General features: G+C 33.7%; 2 protein-coding genes across 7 annotated transcripts; both read right to left on the bottom strand.

Moving 5' to 3' along the window:
• Positions 1 to 637: 637 nt before the first annotated feature.
• Positions 638 to 2,770, bottom strand: LOC110661107 (30S ribosomal protein 3, chloroplastic). The gene is made up of 3 exons (XM_021819670.2): positions 2,496 to 2,770; positions 1,874 to 2,222; positions 638 to 889 (listed from the first exon to the last, which is right to left on the bottom strand). Exons 1-2 carry the CDS (start codon positions 2,727 to 2,729, stop codon positions 1,944 to 1,946), a joined length of 513 nt encoding a protein of 170 aa, XP_021675362.2. The 5' UTR covers positions 2,730 to 2,770; the 3' UTR covers positions 638 to 889; positions 1,874 to 1,943.
• Positions 2,771 to 3,488: 718 nt separating this feature from the next.
• LOC110661105 (NADPH-dependent diflavin oxidoreductase 1) lies at positions 3,489 to 17,674 on the bottom strand. 6 transcript variants are annotated; one of them, XM_058153362.1, is made up of 14 exons: positions 17,439 to 17,674; positions 16,340 to 16,463; positions 15,417 to 15,670; positions 12,112 to 12,189; positions 11,906 to 12,010; positions 11,164 to 11,255; positions 10,834 to 11,018; positions 9,149 to 9,246; positions 7,984 to 8,058; positions 7,781 to 7,891; positions 6,560 to 6,682; positions 5,491 to 5,610; positions 4,362 to 4,578; positions 3,489 to 4,270 (listed from the first exon to the last, which is right to left on the bottom strand). In XM_058153362.1, exons 3-14 carry the CDS (start codon positions 15,555 to 15,557, stop codon positions 3,741 to 3,743), a joined length of 1,875 nt encoding a protein of 624 aa, XP_058009345.1. In that variant the 5' UTR covers positions 15,558 to 15,670; positions 16,340 to 16,463; positions 17,439 to 17,674; the 3' UTR covers positions 3,489 to 3,740. The 6 variants fall into 6 exon arrangements, with proteins under 6 accessions (XP_058009345.1, XP_058009344.1, XP_058009341.1 ...); XM_058153361.1 differs by having other exon boundaries at positions 4,356 to 4,578; positions 15,417 to 15,614; positions 17,439 to 17,673; XM_058153358.1 differs by having other exon boundaries at positions 4,356 to 4,578; positions 15,417 to 15,618; positions 17,439 to 17,673.
• Positions 17,675 to 17,756: the final 82 nt, after the last annotated feature.

Genomic DNA, 17,756 nt, shown 5'->3' on the forward strand with positions numbered 1-17,756 from the left:
TTCCACCTGTATAACTAAATAAACTATGCTTTAATCTTGGGGGTTTTGGTCTCGTAGCTATTGAAAGAAATCATAAGCTAATACAAATATACATGTAATAATTAGAAAGTTTACCATGCCCCCTGTGTGTGTGTGTGTCTATATATATATATATATATATATTATAAAATGGACTTTCTATGGAAAAGACTTGACTTCTTTGCTTAAACACGTGATTTTCTTTAGTTTTTTAATCAAGTTGAGAAAGTAAACAAATTAAAGGAGCACCATTTTTGACAGAAAATGTAAGCATTCACGCTCTTCAAAGGACCTTAGTGCCGTTCATAGTACAGTAAGTTCTACTGATCTTTCTTTCATACTTGATAAGGTTTAACTGTTGAAATGGTCTCATATAAGGTGTGAAGAGCTTGTCTCTATCCCCAAGCAATACCCTAGAAGTAGAATAGGAGATAATTGCAATTTGTACATTAATATGAAAAAAGGCTTACATACTTGAGCAACAAGGATTTTTCTCGTGACATTATTGAGGCGGCTTTTCACTTAGTATACAAATAGATAAAGAACTCTAAAAATCATCAACCCATTCAGAATCTATCCAAGTTAGGTTAGCAATAAGCTTGGTAAAGGAACGTAAAACTTACTATCAACTTAAAACGTTAGATTGTGATTCTCAAACCTTTTTCTCTTCCCTCCATTTTAATAAACAAAGAATTAGATTAAATAATAACCAAGGGAGAACAAACCCAAATACAATAGGTTAGCCATTCACATGAAAAACTAAAGGGAGTCTACAACTGCTTGTGCTTAAGTGTCTTTATAACTTGTTGAAAGCAACTTAGCCAAGGCCAAAGAACCAAACTCCAGATGCCCTCATTGAAAAAGACGTTACCTGGACAATCCGAAAAAAAAGGCACAAGTCAAGTATCTATCAGATTCAGAACATAACATTAAAGTAGGTTGGGAAGCTCATCATTTGTCAAAGTTTGGATTTAGAAGGTAGCATATTTTCTATGCCAGTCATGGTAGGATACAGAGAGTATGAAGTCAAGTCACCTTTTGTTATTGGTCCCAACAATCTGGATGCATTACTAACCACAACCCCCCACCCACACCCATTTTCCACAGTAACAGGTTTAATTTCACCCATGGACACTTGACACTAAATTTCAACAGAGTTGCTGAACAATAATTTGTATTCGCAAAATCATTCAACTTTGATTTTGTTTCAATAAGGACGCTATCGCCAAAATTTTGTGTTCACCAAATAAGAAATTCTGAAAGTCTATTTTTATGTTAGAACACACACACACACATTAGGTTATCATTTAAAAGATCCAGCTGAAATTCCACCTATCAAAATCTAACAGTAATGATCTTACTGAAACAAAATTAAAGTTAAGTTATTTTAGGAATACAAATTGAAGTTCAGTGACTAAACTCACCTCGGATGAAATCAAGCCTATTGCAACTTTTTTTGAGATATTCATATTACATATCCTAGTTTGTATTGAACAGCCATTGTCATAGTGAACAGAAACTAGGGAATTCCAATTAGAACATCAGTCCTAATTAGTCTGTTTTTCGCCTTTGAAAAACTTCATTTCCCAAATACAAGACTTTATAAAAGAACTTATGAAAGTAATAACACAGTGCAAAATAAAAATTGTTGACAAGGGAAAAGAAGTCGAAATCCTATCATATCATTATCACATGCCAATATTTGTAATAATCCTCGTAACTGTAAGCAATGCACAGCTATCAAATTTATAAATAAACAAGAGATTTCATATAATTTCTGACAAGAAAGAATGCAAGCAGTTGAAACTTGAAACAAATCTAATGAAGAGTTTACAAGGCAATCATAATTCCTGACCTTTTCAATATCAACCAAACTGTCCACACTGCTTATAAGTAAATTATTTTCCCCCCGTATTTGTAACTCGCTATGAATTGCAATTACTTTCCTGCCACAAGTTGATGACATCAGTAGCCTGATTGAGAAGGATATGCATTTGCTTCCGGGATATCCAGGGCTTGCTTTCAAGCAACATTTTAAGCTGCTCCCAGGCATCCTCCTTGGGCCAGAAGTAGTAGGGACTCAAAGGAATTGTGCCAAAGCCTGGTATCACTTGGTCTAGAGCAACACCAATTGCCTTATGCATCCAAATCAACTTCAATACTATCCTCGGTTTCTCCATTGGCTTCACCACCACTCCAAGCCTCTAAAAAAAAAAAAAAGTCAGTGCCCGGCCATGAATTCGCGAAGTGCGATTCTGGAAGGAAGAATTCAGAGACAGTCCAGTCCTACTGTGATATACAGAAAAATAAAAATAACAAAAGAAAGCAGAAATTAAGTAAATGGAACTGATTGGGTTCATTGCTCCATCAACAAGAAGGAAAATGGCCAACCCACTTGCAAAATCAAATTAAAAAAAAAAAAAACTCTTAAGGAACTCAAAATTCAGACGTGAAAACAGAATTATATACATAATAACCTCTTTATCTGTGGGTGTTTCTCCTTCAGAGAGAATTGGGTCAGCTGCTGAAGCTGAAAGTTTGTGTTTTACAGTACTCTGAATAAGTTTGAGACTGGAAGCCGAACTAATGTGCAACAAAGAGGATTTGGGTTTAAGAGAAACGATTGGGGCTTTAAGGAGGTTTTGTGAAGTGAAATTTGCGGGTTTTAGAGAGGGATTGATTTTGGGTTGAATTGCCATGAATGCTGACATCTTCTACTTTTGTGTGCACCAGGAGACTAGGGAACCAAGCAAGAAACAAAAACCAATTTTCTTTCTTCAATCGGGTAAACGGATCCGGGTATTGACGGTATGGGGATTTTACCTACGGATTTTTCTATCCATGTCCATTAATCACTTGGAAATTTCCATATAACAAAGATAAAATTTTATTGTACATTTTTACCAAAAATTTTATTTTATATGATAAATCGAATATAAAAAAAAAATTCCTTGATTTCAATGTATATATATTTTCTTATATTGAAAAAAGAAATCTCAATATATTAACATAAATAATAATTTATTAATTATAAAGTACCAAGTTATAAATTATTAATTCTAAATATAAAAAATATTTTTATAAAATTATTAATTAAATATATAAATTATATACTTTTTTGATATATTTTAATCATCGATGCTTTTACAATTTTATGTTTTCATTATAATTATAAAATTTTAAATTCATTTAAATAATATACTATTTCATTTTTGTACTCGTTAAAATATTTTTATAAAATTATACTACACATAGATGTGTTTTATATTATAAATATATAATTTTGTTTTATACTTTCATATTTTGTACTGTACTTTTTAACAGTCTAGATTTACTTCCCATGAGGAAAAGATTCATTTTCAATTTAAATAGTATTAATAAAATTTTTTCATAAAAAAATTGAAATGAGTATTTATTTTAGGAATTAATTAATTTTATTAAGATGTTGGCATTAGAGAGACAGAAATCTGTCAATTCATTGTAATTCTAACAATGTCCTTAAATGAAAGATTTAAAATAATAAAATCTCACTTCCAGACACTTGAAAAATAATTAATAAAATAATGTAACAATAAGGATATTAAAGTACTCTTCCTATGGTACGACTAAATTCCCTTTCACTGTGATCAATACACTTCCTAGATCAAGTGTTGTGTAACTTTACTAGCAAGACCTTCACTACGTACTGAATTGCTCTGTGATGTAAAAGAACCAAGCAGCACTCAAGACCATGCTTCAACATGGTATCTCCCATCCCTTTCTAACCTCCGAAGTAGCAGCCCAGCAGCTTCCTTCGAAACCCCAGCCTCTTGGGATATTATATCCTCAAATGCTGCCATTACATCTGAGGGCATTTTGGTTGAAGATCCTGCAACGTAAATAGAAGCCCCCTCTAACACCAAATCCCATATCCTCTCACTGTGTTCTCGCATTTTATGCTGCACATAAACCTTTTGCGGTTGGTCTCTTGAAAAGGCAACATAAAAACCCCCACCCCTTTGTTCTGAAAGCACTCCATTTTCTGGTGCATGAGACAACCAAAAATCTTTATATAAGAAGTCATTCTCCTCATTTCGGCAACCAAAGAAGAGCAAAATGGGAGCAGCTCTACCAGACACATCTTGTATGGTTCTTTCCTCCACAAATCCACGGAAAGGTGCACATCCTGTCCCAGGCCCAACAAGAATAAGGGGAAGTGATGGTGGTGGAGGAGGAAGTAAACCTTTGTGAAACCATGCTGGAATATATAACCCTGCAATGACAAATGCAGTAAAGGTGATAAACAAATTTGCTCAATTTAAATACAGAGAGATAAGTTTCAATAACAAAATGTCCACCTGTACTTTGTTGAGGATCAAGTTTGGCGAGCCACATGGAGCAGAGACCAGTCCGCTTCCTCTTAAAAGGTGTTGTCCATGACACTACGTTCACTGTCAAGTGCACTTCATTAGGATGAGCTGAAAGGGAGGAAGAAATGGAGAAAGCCCTTGTTTTCAATTGAGGAACCAACTGCACCAACCACTCAAAAGGCATTTGCACAGAAGGGAAATCCTCTAGAACCTGTATCCCAAAGAATTAAAGAGAAATCATTCTCAGGAGAAGTAAGTACATTCAAATGTGTAAGATGCAATAGACTAACATTTATAGGATGGCTCAAATCAGGCAGCTGCACTCTAATAAACATAGTTAGAATGACAGTTACCTCTACATTCTCTCAAGAGGAAAAATAGTTCCAGGACAAAATATAACAATGCAGGAGGCCAAGTTCCCTACCAGTGCAAGAAACCACTGAATTCTAAAATTAAACACACAAGAAAACTGGCTAGTACTCCCAATCATTTAATATGCTAAGTTGTTTACCCTGCACAAAAGACCTCAATGCATATTGCATCCATAAATAACCTATATGAACATATTGTAGCAAAGGACAATCATATTTCACTTGTCCAATTTGAGCCACAGATGCCTAGGATAACTCATCTTCCAGTAGCAATTAAGTTAAAATTAAATGATTACAGAAACCGAAAAAAAAAGAACCTCATTCTTTTCACCAATTACACATTCTTATTCTCCATGTATCCTAAAATAATTTTGTCTGCAGCACATGCTTCACTTCAGCAAATAACACAGAAAACATGTGCTGTTTTAGTTGGGTGACTTGAAGTACAGTTGCCTTGTATAAATAATACACTTCGGCTTGGAATTATGCTAAACAAAGATAAAATAGACCAGAATCTAATTCTTTTCACCCAATTCACTTTCCCTTCTTCATCAAACCATCCTATCTCTGCATTAATGGCTTTATTTAAGCAAATTAAAAAGAACATATATTAACATGCCTGAGGAATTAAACCTCAAAGAATTAAACAGAATATATATTAACATGTGAAGAAATGAACCTTGAAGAAAGATGCTTTTCAATTGATGTACAATGCACAAAATGACAAAATGCATTATGTTTCTTAAATTCACCTCCAAAACAGTTCTTCGTTCCTTCTGGTTGTATTGGTATAGATCATCTCTTCCTTCAGGTGATGTAAAATATTGAAGTCTCTCCTTTTCATGCTGAGCTGTTGCAAAAAAGCTCATAACCTGAACAAGAAATATTATCAGTACAGAAGATGAGAAGCACACAGGCATAAAAAAAGGTACAACCATCAAAATTCAGCACAAAACATGATTTTATTATGAAATAAAAGGCCTCCTTAATGAATTAATCATCAGCATTTCCATGTTAAAAAAGAAAAAAAAACACAAAAACAAAAAGTCAGTCTTAATTTCCATGAGACCTATACTTGGATGAAATTGTAGGTGCCAGTTGACAGCTGCAAGTAAAATGCCTCTAGTGCAAGACAGCACATACCTATAACACAAGGCTGAGGAATTGAGCATGCTAAACTTTGCTTCTTCTCTCTCTCTCTCTCTCTTTATGATACAAGGGTACTTCACCATTTTACTGCTGAAAAGAGAGGGCAAAACAAATGCCTCTCAAAATCCAACGTAATGAAAACAAAAATTGAATTATTTGAATAACTTAGAATTTCTGCAATGCAGGAGAGATTGAACTAGTCATTCATACAGGTTTTTTCAACATGTGTGGAGATTAGATCAAAACACTCATCTCATTCTCAGACAGGAAAAGGACATTCAACTAGCAGATACTGTATTTTATCATGTGTGACTCCGCCAGAAATCCAATCAGTATCCTAAATTCTGAGTTTCTGCAATACAACCAGGCAGATCAACTAGGACAATCATTTCCAATCAACCAAATTGCTGGCTAACAAAACTTTTATACAGTTTAAAAGGAAGAAAAATAAAGGACCTAAATTATGAATTCACTAAAACCAAGTTTTTATTTCCTATTTTAGTTCATTATCCAAGAAATATTTTTGCATTGCCACACATCAAATATAATTGTGATAAGTAATACAGTGTAGAGAGACAAAGCAGGAAACAGATAGGTTATCAAATAACATGTCCTTTGTCTTGTTGGTTGATAAAGTTTGCTAGAAGAGCACAAAACATAAAGGATTCTTGCCTCAAAGAAATAGCGTCTAGGAGAAGCTGACGCAATATCCATAGTTAATTCCACAAAAGTTTTTAGCTTGATAGGGACATTAGGGGCATTGCTTTCAGCACTCTCCATCACTCTAGGGTGCACCTGAAATGGGGCACAATAAGGAAAAGGTAAAAATGCAATTCACCCACATCAGGCAAGTATTTGAAAAGTTGCATCAAAATATGTGAAAACTAATGGAATAATCATTACATGAGCAGGGGGGGAAATGTTTCCCCTCACAACCTATCCAGGTCAGCCCAATATAGGATCTGAAGGTCAGATATATCAATATACAGTTACATCCAAAATAACTGAGAATTAGAGAACGAAAAAACATAAGTATTTGCATGAAATTGAAGCAGATATTAAATGAATCTAGCCACTTTTCATAACATAGCAGCCACCTAACGAGTTTCAAATCGAATGCAGTTTGAGTTTTGCAAGCCACAGAAGTTGATCAGGGCAAGCTCATAATATTTAGTGAACAAGGTCAGATTTATCTCCATCCAAGTAGATGCTTGAAGAAGGGTAAGATGAGCCAAGTTCGGGTTGTTCACTAGTGGCTTGCTCTAGCCCTGGCCACGGCATGAGTTGGGCCTGAAACCAGACTGGAACTGGTCAACTGTTCACAGGCCCAGACTGGACTGAAAGTGCTTTGAAGGAGGGGGGCGAGTGGTCCCTTCCCCTTTTGAAACTTGAAATTGACCAGAATTGGCAGTCCAGTCCAAACCACTGATTTCTTTAAAAGAAAAGAAAAAATTTGAAAAATTATTTCAACTATTGAATTGTCTCAACTCTGATTGAACTAGAACCAAACCAAAATTAGAACCACCCTTTTTTAAATACACTAGTTAGATAGTATTAAAAAATAATTTAAAATTAAATTTGATAAGTTTTAATTATAAGAACATTAAAATAACAAAATAACTTTTTCCAAACTACTTTTTTAATAACATCTAAAATGGTGCTTTTATTCAGAAAAGCAGTTTTGGCCCTTCAAATGCAATGTCAACAGGCACTTGGCAAAACATTATGACCATTATCACTTTCACATGAACCAGCAACTGTAACAATCACTGATAACGAAATCGTCACACACAAGCAATAATAAGAAGAAAACCTCTATCCAGACAACAGCACTAGAATATGCACTGTACAATGTAGGATCAATCCATAATTAATCAATACAGAAGTGCATACAGTGATGAGTGATTCAGGGTCCAAATTACAACGCTGTATAAAAGCAGCCACTGCAGCAGGATTTTGACCAGGGAGAACTTCAAGGACATCACCAACTTCATATTTGATTGCCTGTACACAAAGAGGAACATGCTAAGAAGAGGACAACAAATTTAACTCATTCAAGATATAATAAAATTCAGAACATGACAAGAATGACTTACAGATGAAACAAATTCAAATTCAAAATGGCGCACATCTCTTCCACAGCCTGCTCTAGTCAATGGTTGATTCTTTACCTACATGAGAAAATTCAAATGAGTCAACATGGGAGTGTAATTTCGCAGTTATTAACTAAAGAGAACAAGAAAGTCCTGAACAAGCACCTACATACAATTTTCCATATCCAACAAAAAGAAAGCAAAGCCAGCTTGAGATTAAAATCATATGCCATTGAGGAAAAAGTATTATGAAGGCCTAATGTTAAAAGAAATCACAAACTTCAAAGCTTCTTACATTTACATCCAATTCTTTTAACTTTATCAATTCAGGTCATAAACATTAATTAGTATTATAGCCACATCCCCATTGATCTCTCATTCAAATTTATCACTAGTGTGTTAACGTAAATATCAAGCTTGAGTTATAGGGCCAATGTTGCGTTGAGAAGCTGCTAAAGCATGCAATACATCCCTTGGGGTATACATTTGGCAACGGAAATCCCATTTGGCAATAGTCCATTTGATTTGATAATCATACATGCTTCAAAAAGTGAAGTCCATGCCTCGGTAGCTCCTTCTCCATTTAGTATCATATTCATAAGTCAACAGTAATTTGGACAAACGCATAAGAATATGATTGTAACACTGATTCAATGTGCAGCCTAAATTGATAAAACTATAATAATTGGATATGATTGTTAAAGTGCCAAAGTTGCGTATATATTGTCATTAAGCCTACTATAAAATAAGTACAAAAGAAATATTTATAATTCAAGCATGATACAAAGATTAACCAGGCAGTAGAAATTTATAATTAGAAAACCACAAAACAATTTCACAAAAGAAAAACATGAGATCAATTCTTTTCCATATATATTGACATTTGCAAGGCACAAATATAGCCGACCCCAAATTTTTGGGATAAAAGCTTAGTTGAGTTGAGTTGAGTTGAGTTGAGTTGCAAGGCACAAATATATCTATTTGCATTTTCAACAATGGCTTAAACATCTATCCAAAAATTCTCCCATCTTGATTAAGGAACTTCAAATATCATACAGAAGTAATATTACAATTCACTGAACTATAAGTTAACTGAAAGTTGGAGGAATTCTCATTTCAAATGTAATGATCCTTTGTGATATACCACAAGCAAACATGATACCATTACCATTTTAAGAAAGCAATCAGGCTTGCTCTTGTCATGAGAAAATTTTCCGGGCAACATTGAGCGAGCCCTTTCAATTTGCATTTGAATACTTTTTAAATCTGAGACAACCACAAGAGGATGATAAGCACACCAAAAATGACATAGGGTGAAATAGTCAAGAACGATTCAGCATCACTAGTTAATATAACTTATAAAAAATGTAGCCTTAAACTGAGCAAAAGTGCAAAACGGAGGAAAAGAAGGCCTTTCTAAACAATCCCAACTAGATTAGGATGAGCAATTTGGAGCCAACAAATGGCATTTGAGATCCCAACTACTTGCTGGTAAATAGAACAACTGGGGCAGCTTTGCAAAATTATAACTCAAATACTAAAAGAAGGGATTTCTAATTGTTAGTATTTGGGCCTCTAATTGCCAATTTCTAATATCTAACTGTTAGCCCCAACATCAATAATTGACCACAACTGCTAATCCAAAACAAGCCCTAAGTTGAGTTGAGTTAATGAGGATACTTGTTCCACATCAAATTGAAAAACAATTTTATAAATCATAATTTAGTTGACAATATGAACATTTCATCTCTCATTAATTTATGGATTTCTAGTGTACAGAACCAAATGCATACTTATTAACATCTCTATTCGATACAGATCAAACTCTACTATTTGGAGTCAATTATATTTTGTAATAATGGAGTGATTAAAAAAAAAAAAGCAGCATTGACAGATGGGAAAATGATCTAAGCCGCCCCCCTTTTTTCACTATTGCAATATTCTTACTCTAATTTCATCCCTACTATTTTTAACTTCTCTACTCATTAAAAGCATGCTTATACAGTATCTCAAATACAAAATGAGTTAAGCCACTTACATGAAGCTCAGCTAATTAAAAGCTTATTTGAGCTCATTTGTTGAGATTAATGAACCCAACTCAAACTCAATTTTAACGTCACCTAATAAATGAGCCAAACTTGGGCTAAATAAACTCATTAGCCTGTGAACCTGCTCACTTGTAGGTTCATACGCTAACTTACACTTAAATTTACTAACTTGATTTGAGTTCAAGTTTATGTATACTTAGGATATACATAAAAATATATCAAAATTTCTTTTATTAAATTTTTAATTTAAACTTACAAAATAATTCTTATAGGTTTCATACAATTATTAAAAGAACATATATTGTAAAGCATATAAAAATTTTTAAAATAAATTCTTTATCTTTTGAAAAAAAATTTGTAAATTGTTTTATCCAGTTCAAGTCTATTTAGAAAGATTTAAACTCATTAAACAAACCAACTTATGTAAACAAGGTAGTGCTCAGCTCAACTAGACCCGTTCAAGAAATATGCCAAACTAAGCTTAAATTTAAAGCTTGTTTATAAATGAGCTGAGCCAAACTCTGCGGAGCCTACAATGGCCAAAGCTCAGGTAAACTTAGCTGGGTTTGGCTCATATGCAAATTGCAACTCTACTAATCTTGTGTTTCTCCTCTAATCTCCAAATTCTTCCCCCCAGATTTACACTAATTCATAATTTCAAATAAGACAGTTTTTTATGAATTAATTTTGAACAACAATGTGTCAAGATAAGAAAAACTATCCAGAAAGTCAAAATTTTCAAATAACTAAGTACATGTCTACAAAGGCCAAGAAAAAAAAATTGTATTCCGAACAGTTGAGTTACCTGTAGCAGTATATAATTGTGAATCCACCATGTCAGTTTCATAATAGGTTATTTGGAGTTTAGGTTGATCGATCAATTTTGATTCTGGAATCACAAAATCAGGACCTTTTGGGAAGAATTTGGGATTGACTTGATGCAGTGCACGCCACAAAGATGACATCCAAGGATCCAATGCACCTTCATACCTAGAAATGAAATGAAAATGTTTTTGGCAACTTAGTTTTACCTCAAACTCATGGCACACTATTTTTTAGAAAAGCCAGTTTTATTATTATTATATATTTTTTTTCTTAATTCTTCACATATACATATTATATATTATAATTGTACCCTGATGGGTGCTGATCATCTCCCAAACCTCTTTCAACAATGGCTGCTGCCCCAAGATCTGAAAGTCTTTTGTCAAGCTTCTTTGCCACAAACTGCAGCCATCACAGCAAGTAAAATAATCCCTTTTAAATTAAAGCAGAAAAAGAAACCACATTATTTCAAGATGGATTATTGAATGAAAATTCATATCCATGCTATGATCAAATGATTCCACATAATACAATGTTTTCAATCAAATGATCTAAGGATCTAATTTGAGACACCTCAACAACTTAAACAATGTTGAATTGATAAAAGGATTATCAATTAGGCCTTAAGTTTGGATAATAGATAAACCCTAAGAGAATGCCAGAGAGTACAAATACTAAGAGAAACAAAGTGAACCAAAGTTATTATCTTTTAAGTGAAATAGATATGCATACACAAAACAACATTTAGAAATTCACCTGTGGTTGCAAACTCAGAAAAGCCTAAACACACATAAGGATTCCTAAAGCCCACCCACCAAAATATATATATATATATATATATATATATATATATATATATATATATATATATATATATATTCCATAAGAAACCACTTAAGTTCAAAGCTCAATTCACTAATTTGTATGACCACGGACTGGCAAATGTAGTAGAGAATTACAGATCTGAATGACTAAGAAGATTAATGACATGACATCTCACATAAGTCATGGAAGTATTTCCCAACAAAAAAATAAGACCAGAGATTACTTACATTATATTTTTGGTAACCAGAATCACCCAATCCAAAAACAGCATAATGAACTCCTTCTAGCCAATGCTTAGTAAGATTTTTCTGCAGCAGGAACCTCCAAAAATCCTACACAGACAGATGTGGGAAATTTTGGAATAACAAAAGGTGAAAATGAGACCTGATCTACTCTCAAAATGAACAAAGAAAAATTATAATGAAACCCCAACCTTCATGGAATCTGGTGTGTCTCCCTGGCCGGTGGTAGAAACAACAAAAATTACAGTGTCTTCTTGAGGTAAAGAATTCTGAGACGTTACAAAATTAACATGCTAGTAAGCATTGCTTACAAGGCATCATTGAAATTTTTCACCATAGCTGATATAATTGATGCTGTCTTTGTTTTACTTGGAGTGTCAAAAGAAAAATGATGAAAATAACCAAAACCCATTGGGACAATTAGGACATCAAATGCAGTATTTAGTTCCTGTATTTCCTGCATTTTTAGGTTAAACAAAGAGACACAAAGTGAAAACGAAAACTTATAGTTAACTGAAGTTTCTAGTGTCTTTCAACTAACAAAAGTTTAAGGTAGGGCCACGCAATACTCCCTTTGTCCCAAAAAGGTTGACACCTTCATTTTCTCACTTGGTTAAAGAAAACATTATTAATATTATGCTAACTCACATTTTCCATTTCATTTTTCCTTTCATACCCCTCATTATTTCCTAGAAAAGTTGTCGTCTTTCTCTTTCCTTTAAGTTATTTTCCTTGAAAAATATACAAAGATTATTAATATCACATTTTACTATGGAGTTAATGAGGGTTAGAATAGGAAACCCACAATAAAATTTTTTTGGCTGTGTGAAAATGGACATATATCTTGGGACATCCTAAAAGGTGGGAGTATATCATTTCTTTTGATTTTCTAAAGAGATGTACATTTCACTGAAGCTACAGCATTTATTCAGTTAAAAAAAATTTTCTACTCCTATTAACATTGAAAATCTTAGGCTACGTTCAAGATCAATTCTGTTTACAGTTTCTTGTTTTTTTTTTCCCCCCTTCAAAAAGAAAGTGAAAACTTGTTCGGTTAAATGTTGCATTTTATGATTTTTTCACTTTTCTCGCCCTTGTAAAAAACAACAATAAAAAAACAAGAGAACGTGGATTATCGTTTTAGTTTTTCTTAGCATGTGCAGTGTTATGCCCATGAGCCCATTCCACCCATTATACACCACAGTTATTTCATTTAAATGATTTTTAATTGGATTACACCAAGGATCAGCCATTAGCCCTTACCTTTTTACATTAGTTTTAGATGAACTGACGAAACATATACAAGAGAGTATTCCTTGGTGCATGATGTTTGCGGATAAAATTGTTCTGATAGATGAGACACGAGAAAGAGTCAATAGAAGGCTAAAACTTTGGAGAAATACTCTAGAGTCAAAGGGTTTTAAGTTAAGTAGAACGAAGACAGAATACATGCATTGCAAGTTCAGTGAAGGCCAAACTGGTGATAGGGAAGGAGTTAGTTTGAATGGAGTGATACTGCCTCAAAATAATCACTTTAAATATCTAGGCTCAGTCCTTCAAGTAGATGGGGGATGTGAGGAGGATGTTAGTCATAGGATTAAAGCCGGATGGTTGAAGTGGAGACGTGCTACGGGAGTTTTATGTGATCGTAAGATTCTTAATAAATTGAGAGAAAAATTTTACCGTACAGCCATACGACCGGCTATGTTATATGGTAGTAAGTGTTGGGCACTGAAAGAGTCATATGCATCTAAGATAAGAGTTGCAGAGATGAGAATGTTAAGGTGGATGAGTGGCCATACTAGACTAGATAAAGTCCGTAATGAAAGTATTAGAGAAAAGGTAGGAGTGGTGCCAATTGAAGATAAGTTGAGAGAAAGGAGATTGAGGTGGTTTGGTCATGTGAAGCGTAGACATACGGAGGCTCCAGTTAGACAAGTAGAGCACATTAGGTTAGAGGATAGAAAGAAAAAAAGGGGTAGACCTAAATTGACTTGGAGGAGAGTAGTACAACATGACCTAAAAGCATTACACATTCTGAGGATTTATCCCAAAATCGTTCAGAGTGGAGAAAGCAAATCCATATAGCCGACCCCAAATTTTTGGGATAAAGGCTTAGTTGAGTTGAGTTAAGTTGATTTTTAATTGAACTTTTCTAAACTTATTTATATTATTTAATAGTTATAGTAATAAGGTTATTTTGAATGCATTAAATTCAATACTAATTTCTGATTAAGCTGTGATGAAAATCATGAATATAATTCATTTATTATAATTTTTTATTATTCCTTTATTTTTATTAATATTTTCAATATATTGAAATTGATATATTATTATAATTAATATTATTTTCAATTATAAAATTTATTTTGTTATACAAAACATGATTATTTTTTCTTTATTCTATAATGATGATTTTTTTTTTTACATATTCTACAGTAATTATTGGAGAAATACTCTAGAATTAAAGGGCTTTAAGTTAAGTAGAACGAAAACAGAATATATACATTGCAAATTCAGTGAAGGCCGAACTGGTGATAGGAAAGGAGTTAGTTTAGATGGAGTGTTACTGTCCCAAAGTAATCATTTTAAATATCTCAACTCAGTCCTTTAAGTAGATGGGGGATGTAAGAAGAATGTTAGTCATAAGATTAAAGTCGGATGGTTGAAGTGGAGAAGTACCACAGGAGTTTTACGTGATCGCAAAATTCCCAATAAGTTGAAAGAAAAATTTTACCATACAACCATACGATTGGCCATGTTATATGGTAGTGAGTGTTGGGCACTGAAAAATACGTATGTGTCTAAGATAAGAGTTGCGGAGATGAGAATGTTAAGGTGGATGAGTGGCCATACTAGACTAGATAAAGTTTGTAATGAGAGTATTAGAGAAAAGGTAAGAGTGGTGCCAATTAAAGATTAGTTGAGAGAAGGGAGATTGAGATGGTTTGGTCATGTGAAGCTTAGACATACGGAGGCTCCAGTTAGACAAGTAGAGCACATTAGGTTAGAGGATAGAAAGAAAAAAAGGCGTAGACCTAAATTGACTTGGAAAAGAGTAGTACAACATGACTTAGAAGCACTACACATTTCTGAGGATTTAACCCAAAATCGTTTAGAGTGGAGAAAGAAAGCGAATCCATATAGCCGACTCCAAATCTTTGGGATAAACGCTTAGTTGAGTTGAGTTGAGTTGAAAACTATAAACAATTTTCAGTTTTTAAAATACAAAAACCAAAAACTTACAATGATGCCAAACATACCCTTAGTTTCTAGAACATAAAATTGCCACATTCACTTTCCTACATTTCTCAGCAAATACATGAAGAATCAAAACTTATAAATTAGAATGAGTTTCTACAAGTTTTTACCACTTAAAAGCTATAGGTTCTAAGATACAAGATTTTAAGGAATTTCTCACTTTCCAGCACTTTCTATGCAACAAAACAAAAAGTTAAAAAAATAAAAAATAATAAACTGATAAAAACAAACTTACAGCATTGAATTCATCCATAGAACAAAGAGTGACAGGGCAGCCTCTGCGCTCAGCCTCACGGCCAAGTCGCTCAGCTGCATCCATAGCATTTCCAGTTTGAGTTGCATATAGTATCACCAACTTCTTAGGTTTCTCCTCCATGACTTCTATAGTTTCTTTGTTTTCCTCTTGTGCAGGAGGAGATGTTGATTAGGGTTTCTGCCTAAAGAGAAAACAGCGGTGTTTGTATTGCAAGTGAACAGAATTTTTAAGGCCTGATAAAAAAAATACACTTTTCAATTTTATTCAAATCTCTTAATTTAGACAACATTACTCTAGAGTGACTTTGATTTTAATAAACTTTGCTTTTAACAAAGTAAACTCTACTTTATCAATAACCACAACAGAAGAATATAGAAAACGCATTTAAAATACGAAGTAGAAACAAAATAAAATATAAGCAAAGCAACTGTTTAGACATCACAAAATTGTTACAATTATAGTCATTGATTAAAATTAGAAACAAAAAATTATTTTATTATTAAAATTAAATAAAAAATAAAAGAAACATTTTTCTCTTTTCTCTCCGGTTGGCAATCTCAGCCCTAAACCCACATAAAGATACAATCCAAGAATAAATCTAGTTGATTAACAATCAGTTCAGCTCCTATGTTCCAAAATGCAATACAAGTAGAACTTCATTTATACTCATTTTTACTTAAAAGCACTAAAGCAGAAAACCAGAGCACATTGATTTTATTTATATACTAAAATGCTACGTTATTATTAATAAAAAAAATGCTTTTAGTTAAATACTCATTACACCTCAATCTGATTAGTTAATGATTGATTCTTGATAATCCATTTTAAGAACTGGGTTTAAGTTGACATTTCTCTATTATGAGAATAGACAACAGGGAGATGCGGGAAACCTGAGAACTCACAGTTGCCACTTGCGCTCTCTCTGTTGCCAGACAGACCCCAGTTTCGTCACTGCCACAAAGCTCTTCTTAGCAATCTTGCTCCGGTTCAGCAGCACGAGGGTTTCTGGTGTCCACTTCTCTTTTCCTGGTGGTGAGGGATAGAAAAGGTCAAATTACTATTGCAATCAAGACAAAAATCCAATATATCTAAGGTGTAAAGAGGAGAAAACGCTGAAGCTACTGTTCCACTCAGTGTCATTAAACCAACCCCGGACTTTGACCCGGCAAACGATCAGATGGCTAATTCAACTGGTGCATCAATGATTCAATCAAAGGGTCATAAAAATACTAAATAAATATATATAATTAAATGTTATAATTTAAAATAACTATAAAGAATTTGAAATCTAACTAGAGGTTCATAAACATAATCCAACATAAAACTAAAAGTTCTAAAATAGGATTACAAGTCAAATTAATCTATAGTTAAGTTCAAACATCAAAACTGTAAGCCATTGAACAGGCAAAAACAAGACACCATTTGACAATAATAAAATAATAATAATCATTACTTTCATTTCATATGAGCCTTATAACGTTTACATAAGATAATGCATCTCAAAAATGCCCGTCTTTTGTGTTTTCATATAAAAAATGGGTAGATTATATGAAAATCTCTCCTCTCTTTATATAAAAAAAGAGTAATCCATATTCCCTTGTTAGCACTTTTTTTTATCGCACAAATTGATGTGGTAAGGCTCACATAACTTGGTCCATAATTAAGCAGGAATCCTTAACCCCGCCGAAATCTTAGCTATATATCTACTGCGGTTACGTGTTTTATAATGTGTCTTGTGGCCAATTGGGTTTGATCTGAATCTAATAATCTTGCGTTTAGCAGTGGTTATTGCTTAAATCTCCAAGAGTACTGTGTTTTGGGTGGTTGGATGACAGATTAAAAAATTCTTACAATTTCTAAATCTCAACAAAGAGTGTATAAAAGTCAGTTTTATGTGTGCTTATGATTAGGAATAATCAAGCTAAGGCAAAAAAAGATCTTGAAGCTTGAAGAAGACATGAGAGAACCTGAAGAAGAGTGCCAAAATGTTAGGAATCAAACCAGTGTGAACTGTGAACAGTTGGCGTCTTCCTTTGGAGAAGCTTTGAACAAAACAGTCCGTGGAACTTTGTTCCACAATCGACAATCAAGAAGCTTAGCTTCGGACAGTCGACAATATGGCTTCGACAATCTAGCTTCTGGGTGGGAAGAAATACTCTGGGGGTAAAACAATTGAAGGAAGAAATCGGTTCGGGTTTGTACTTCGGAAGACGAAGTCCCTGGATTCGGAGATTGTAAAGGGCTATATAAAGGCAACCAAAACGCTGCCCTTCAACGCCGTTTTTCCCACCATAAAAGAAGCAGTCCGGGTCGTCCGGT

Source organism: Hevea brasiliensis, chromosome 9 (genome assembly GCF_030052815.1).
Source record: "Hevea brasiliensis isolate MT/VB/25A 57/8 chromosome 9, ASM3005281v1, whole genome shotgun sequence".
Classification (NCBI taxonomy): domain Eukaryota; kingdom Viridiplantae; phylum Streptophyta; class Magnoliopsida; order Malpighiales; family Euphorbiaceae; genus Hevea; species Hevea brasiliensis.

What these genes read in the sequence shown, in the direction of transcription:
- LOC110661107 (XM_021819670.2), bottom strand. Translation starts at nt 2,729, where the DNA reads ATGTCAGCATTCATGGCAATTCAACCCAAAATCAATCCCTCTCTAAAA. An exon ending in AAACACCCACAGATAAAGAG is followed by an intron (nt 2,223 to 2,495) that starts GTTATTATGTAT and finishes TTTTTTTTTTAG; the next exon opens with AGGCTTGGAGTGGTGGTGAA.
- LOC110661105 (XM_058153361.1), bottom strand. Translation starts at nt 15,557, where the DNA reads ATGGAGGAGAAACCTAAGAAGTTGGTGATACTATATGCAACTCAAACT. An exon ending in GATGATCAGCACCCATCAGG is followed by an intron (nt 11,019 to 11,163) that starts GTACAATTATAA and finishes TTTCATTTCTAG; the next exon opens with GTATGAAGGTGCATTGGATC. An exon ending in ACAATTATATACTGCTACAG is followed by an intron (nt 9,247 to 10,833) that starts GTAACTCAACTG and finishes TGGTTGTCTCAG; the next exon opens with ATTTAAAAAGTATTCAAATG.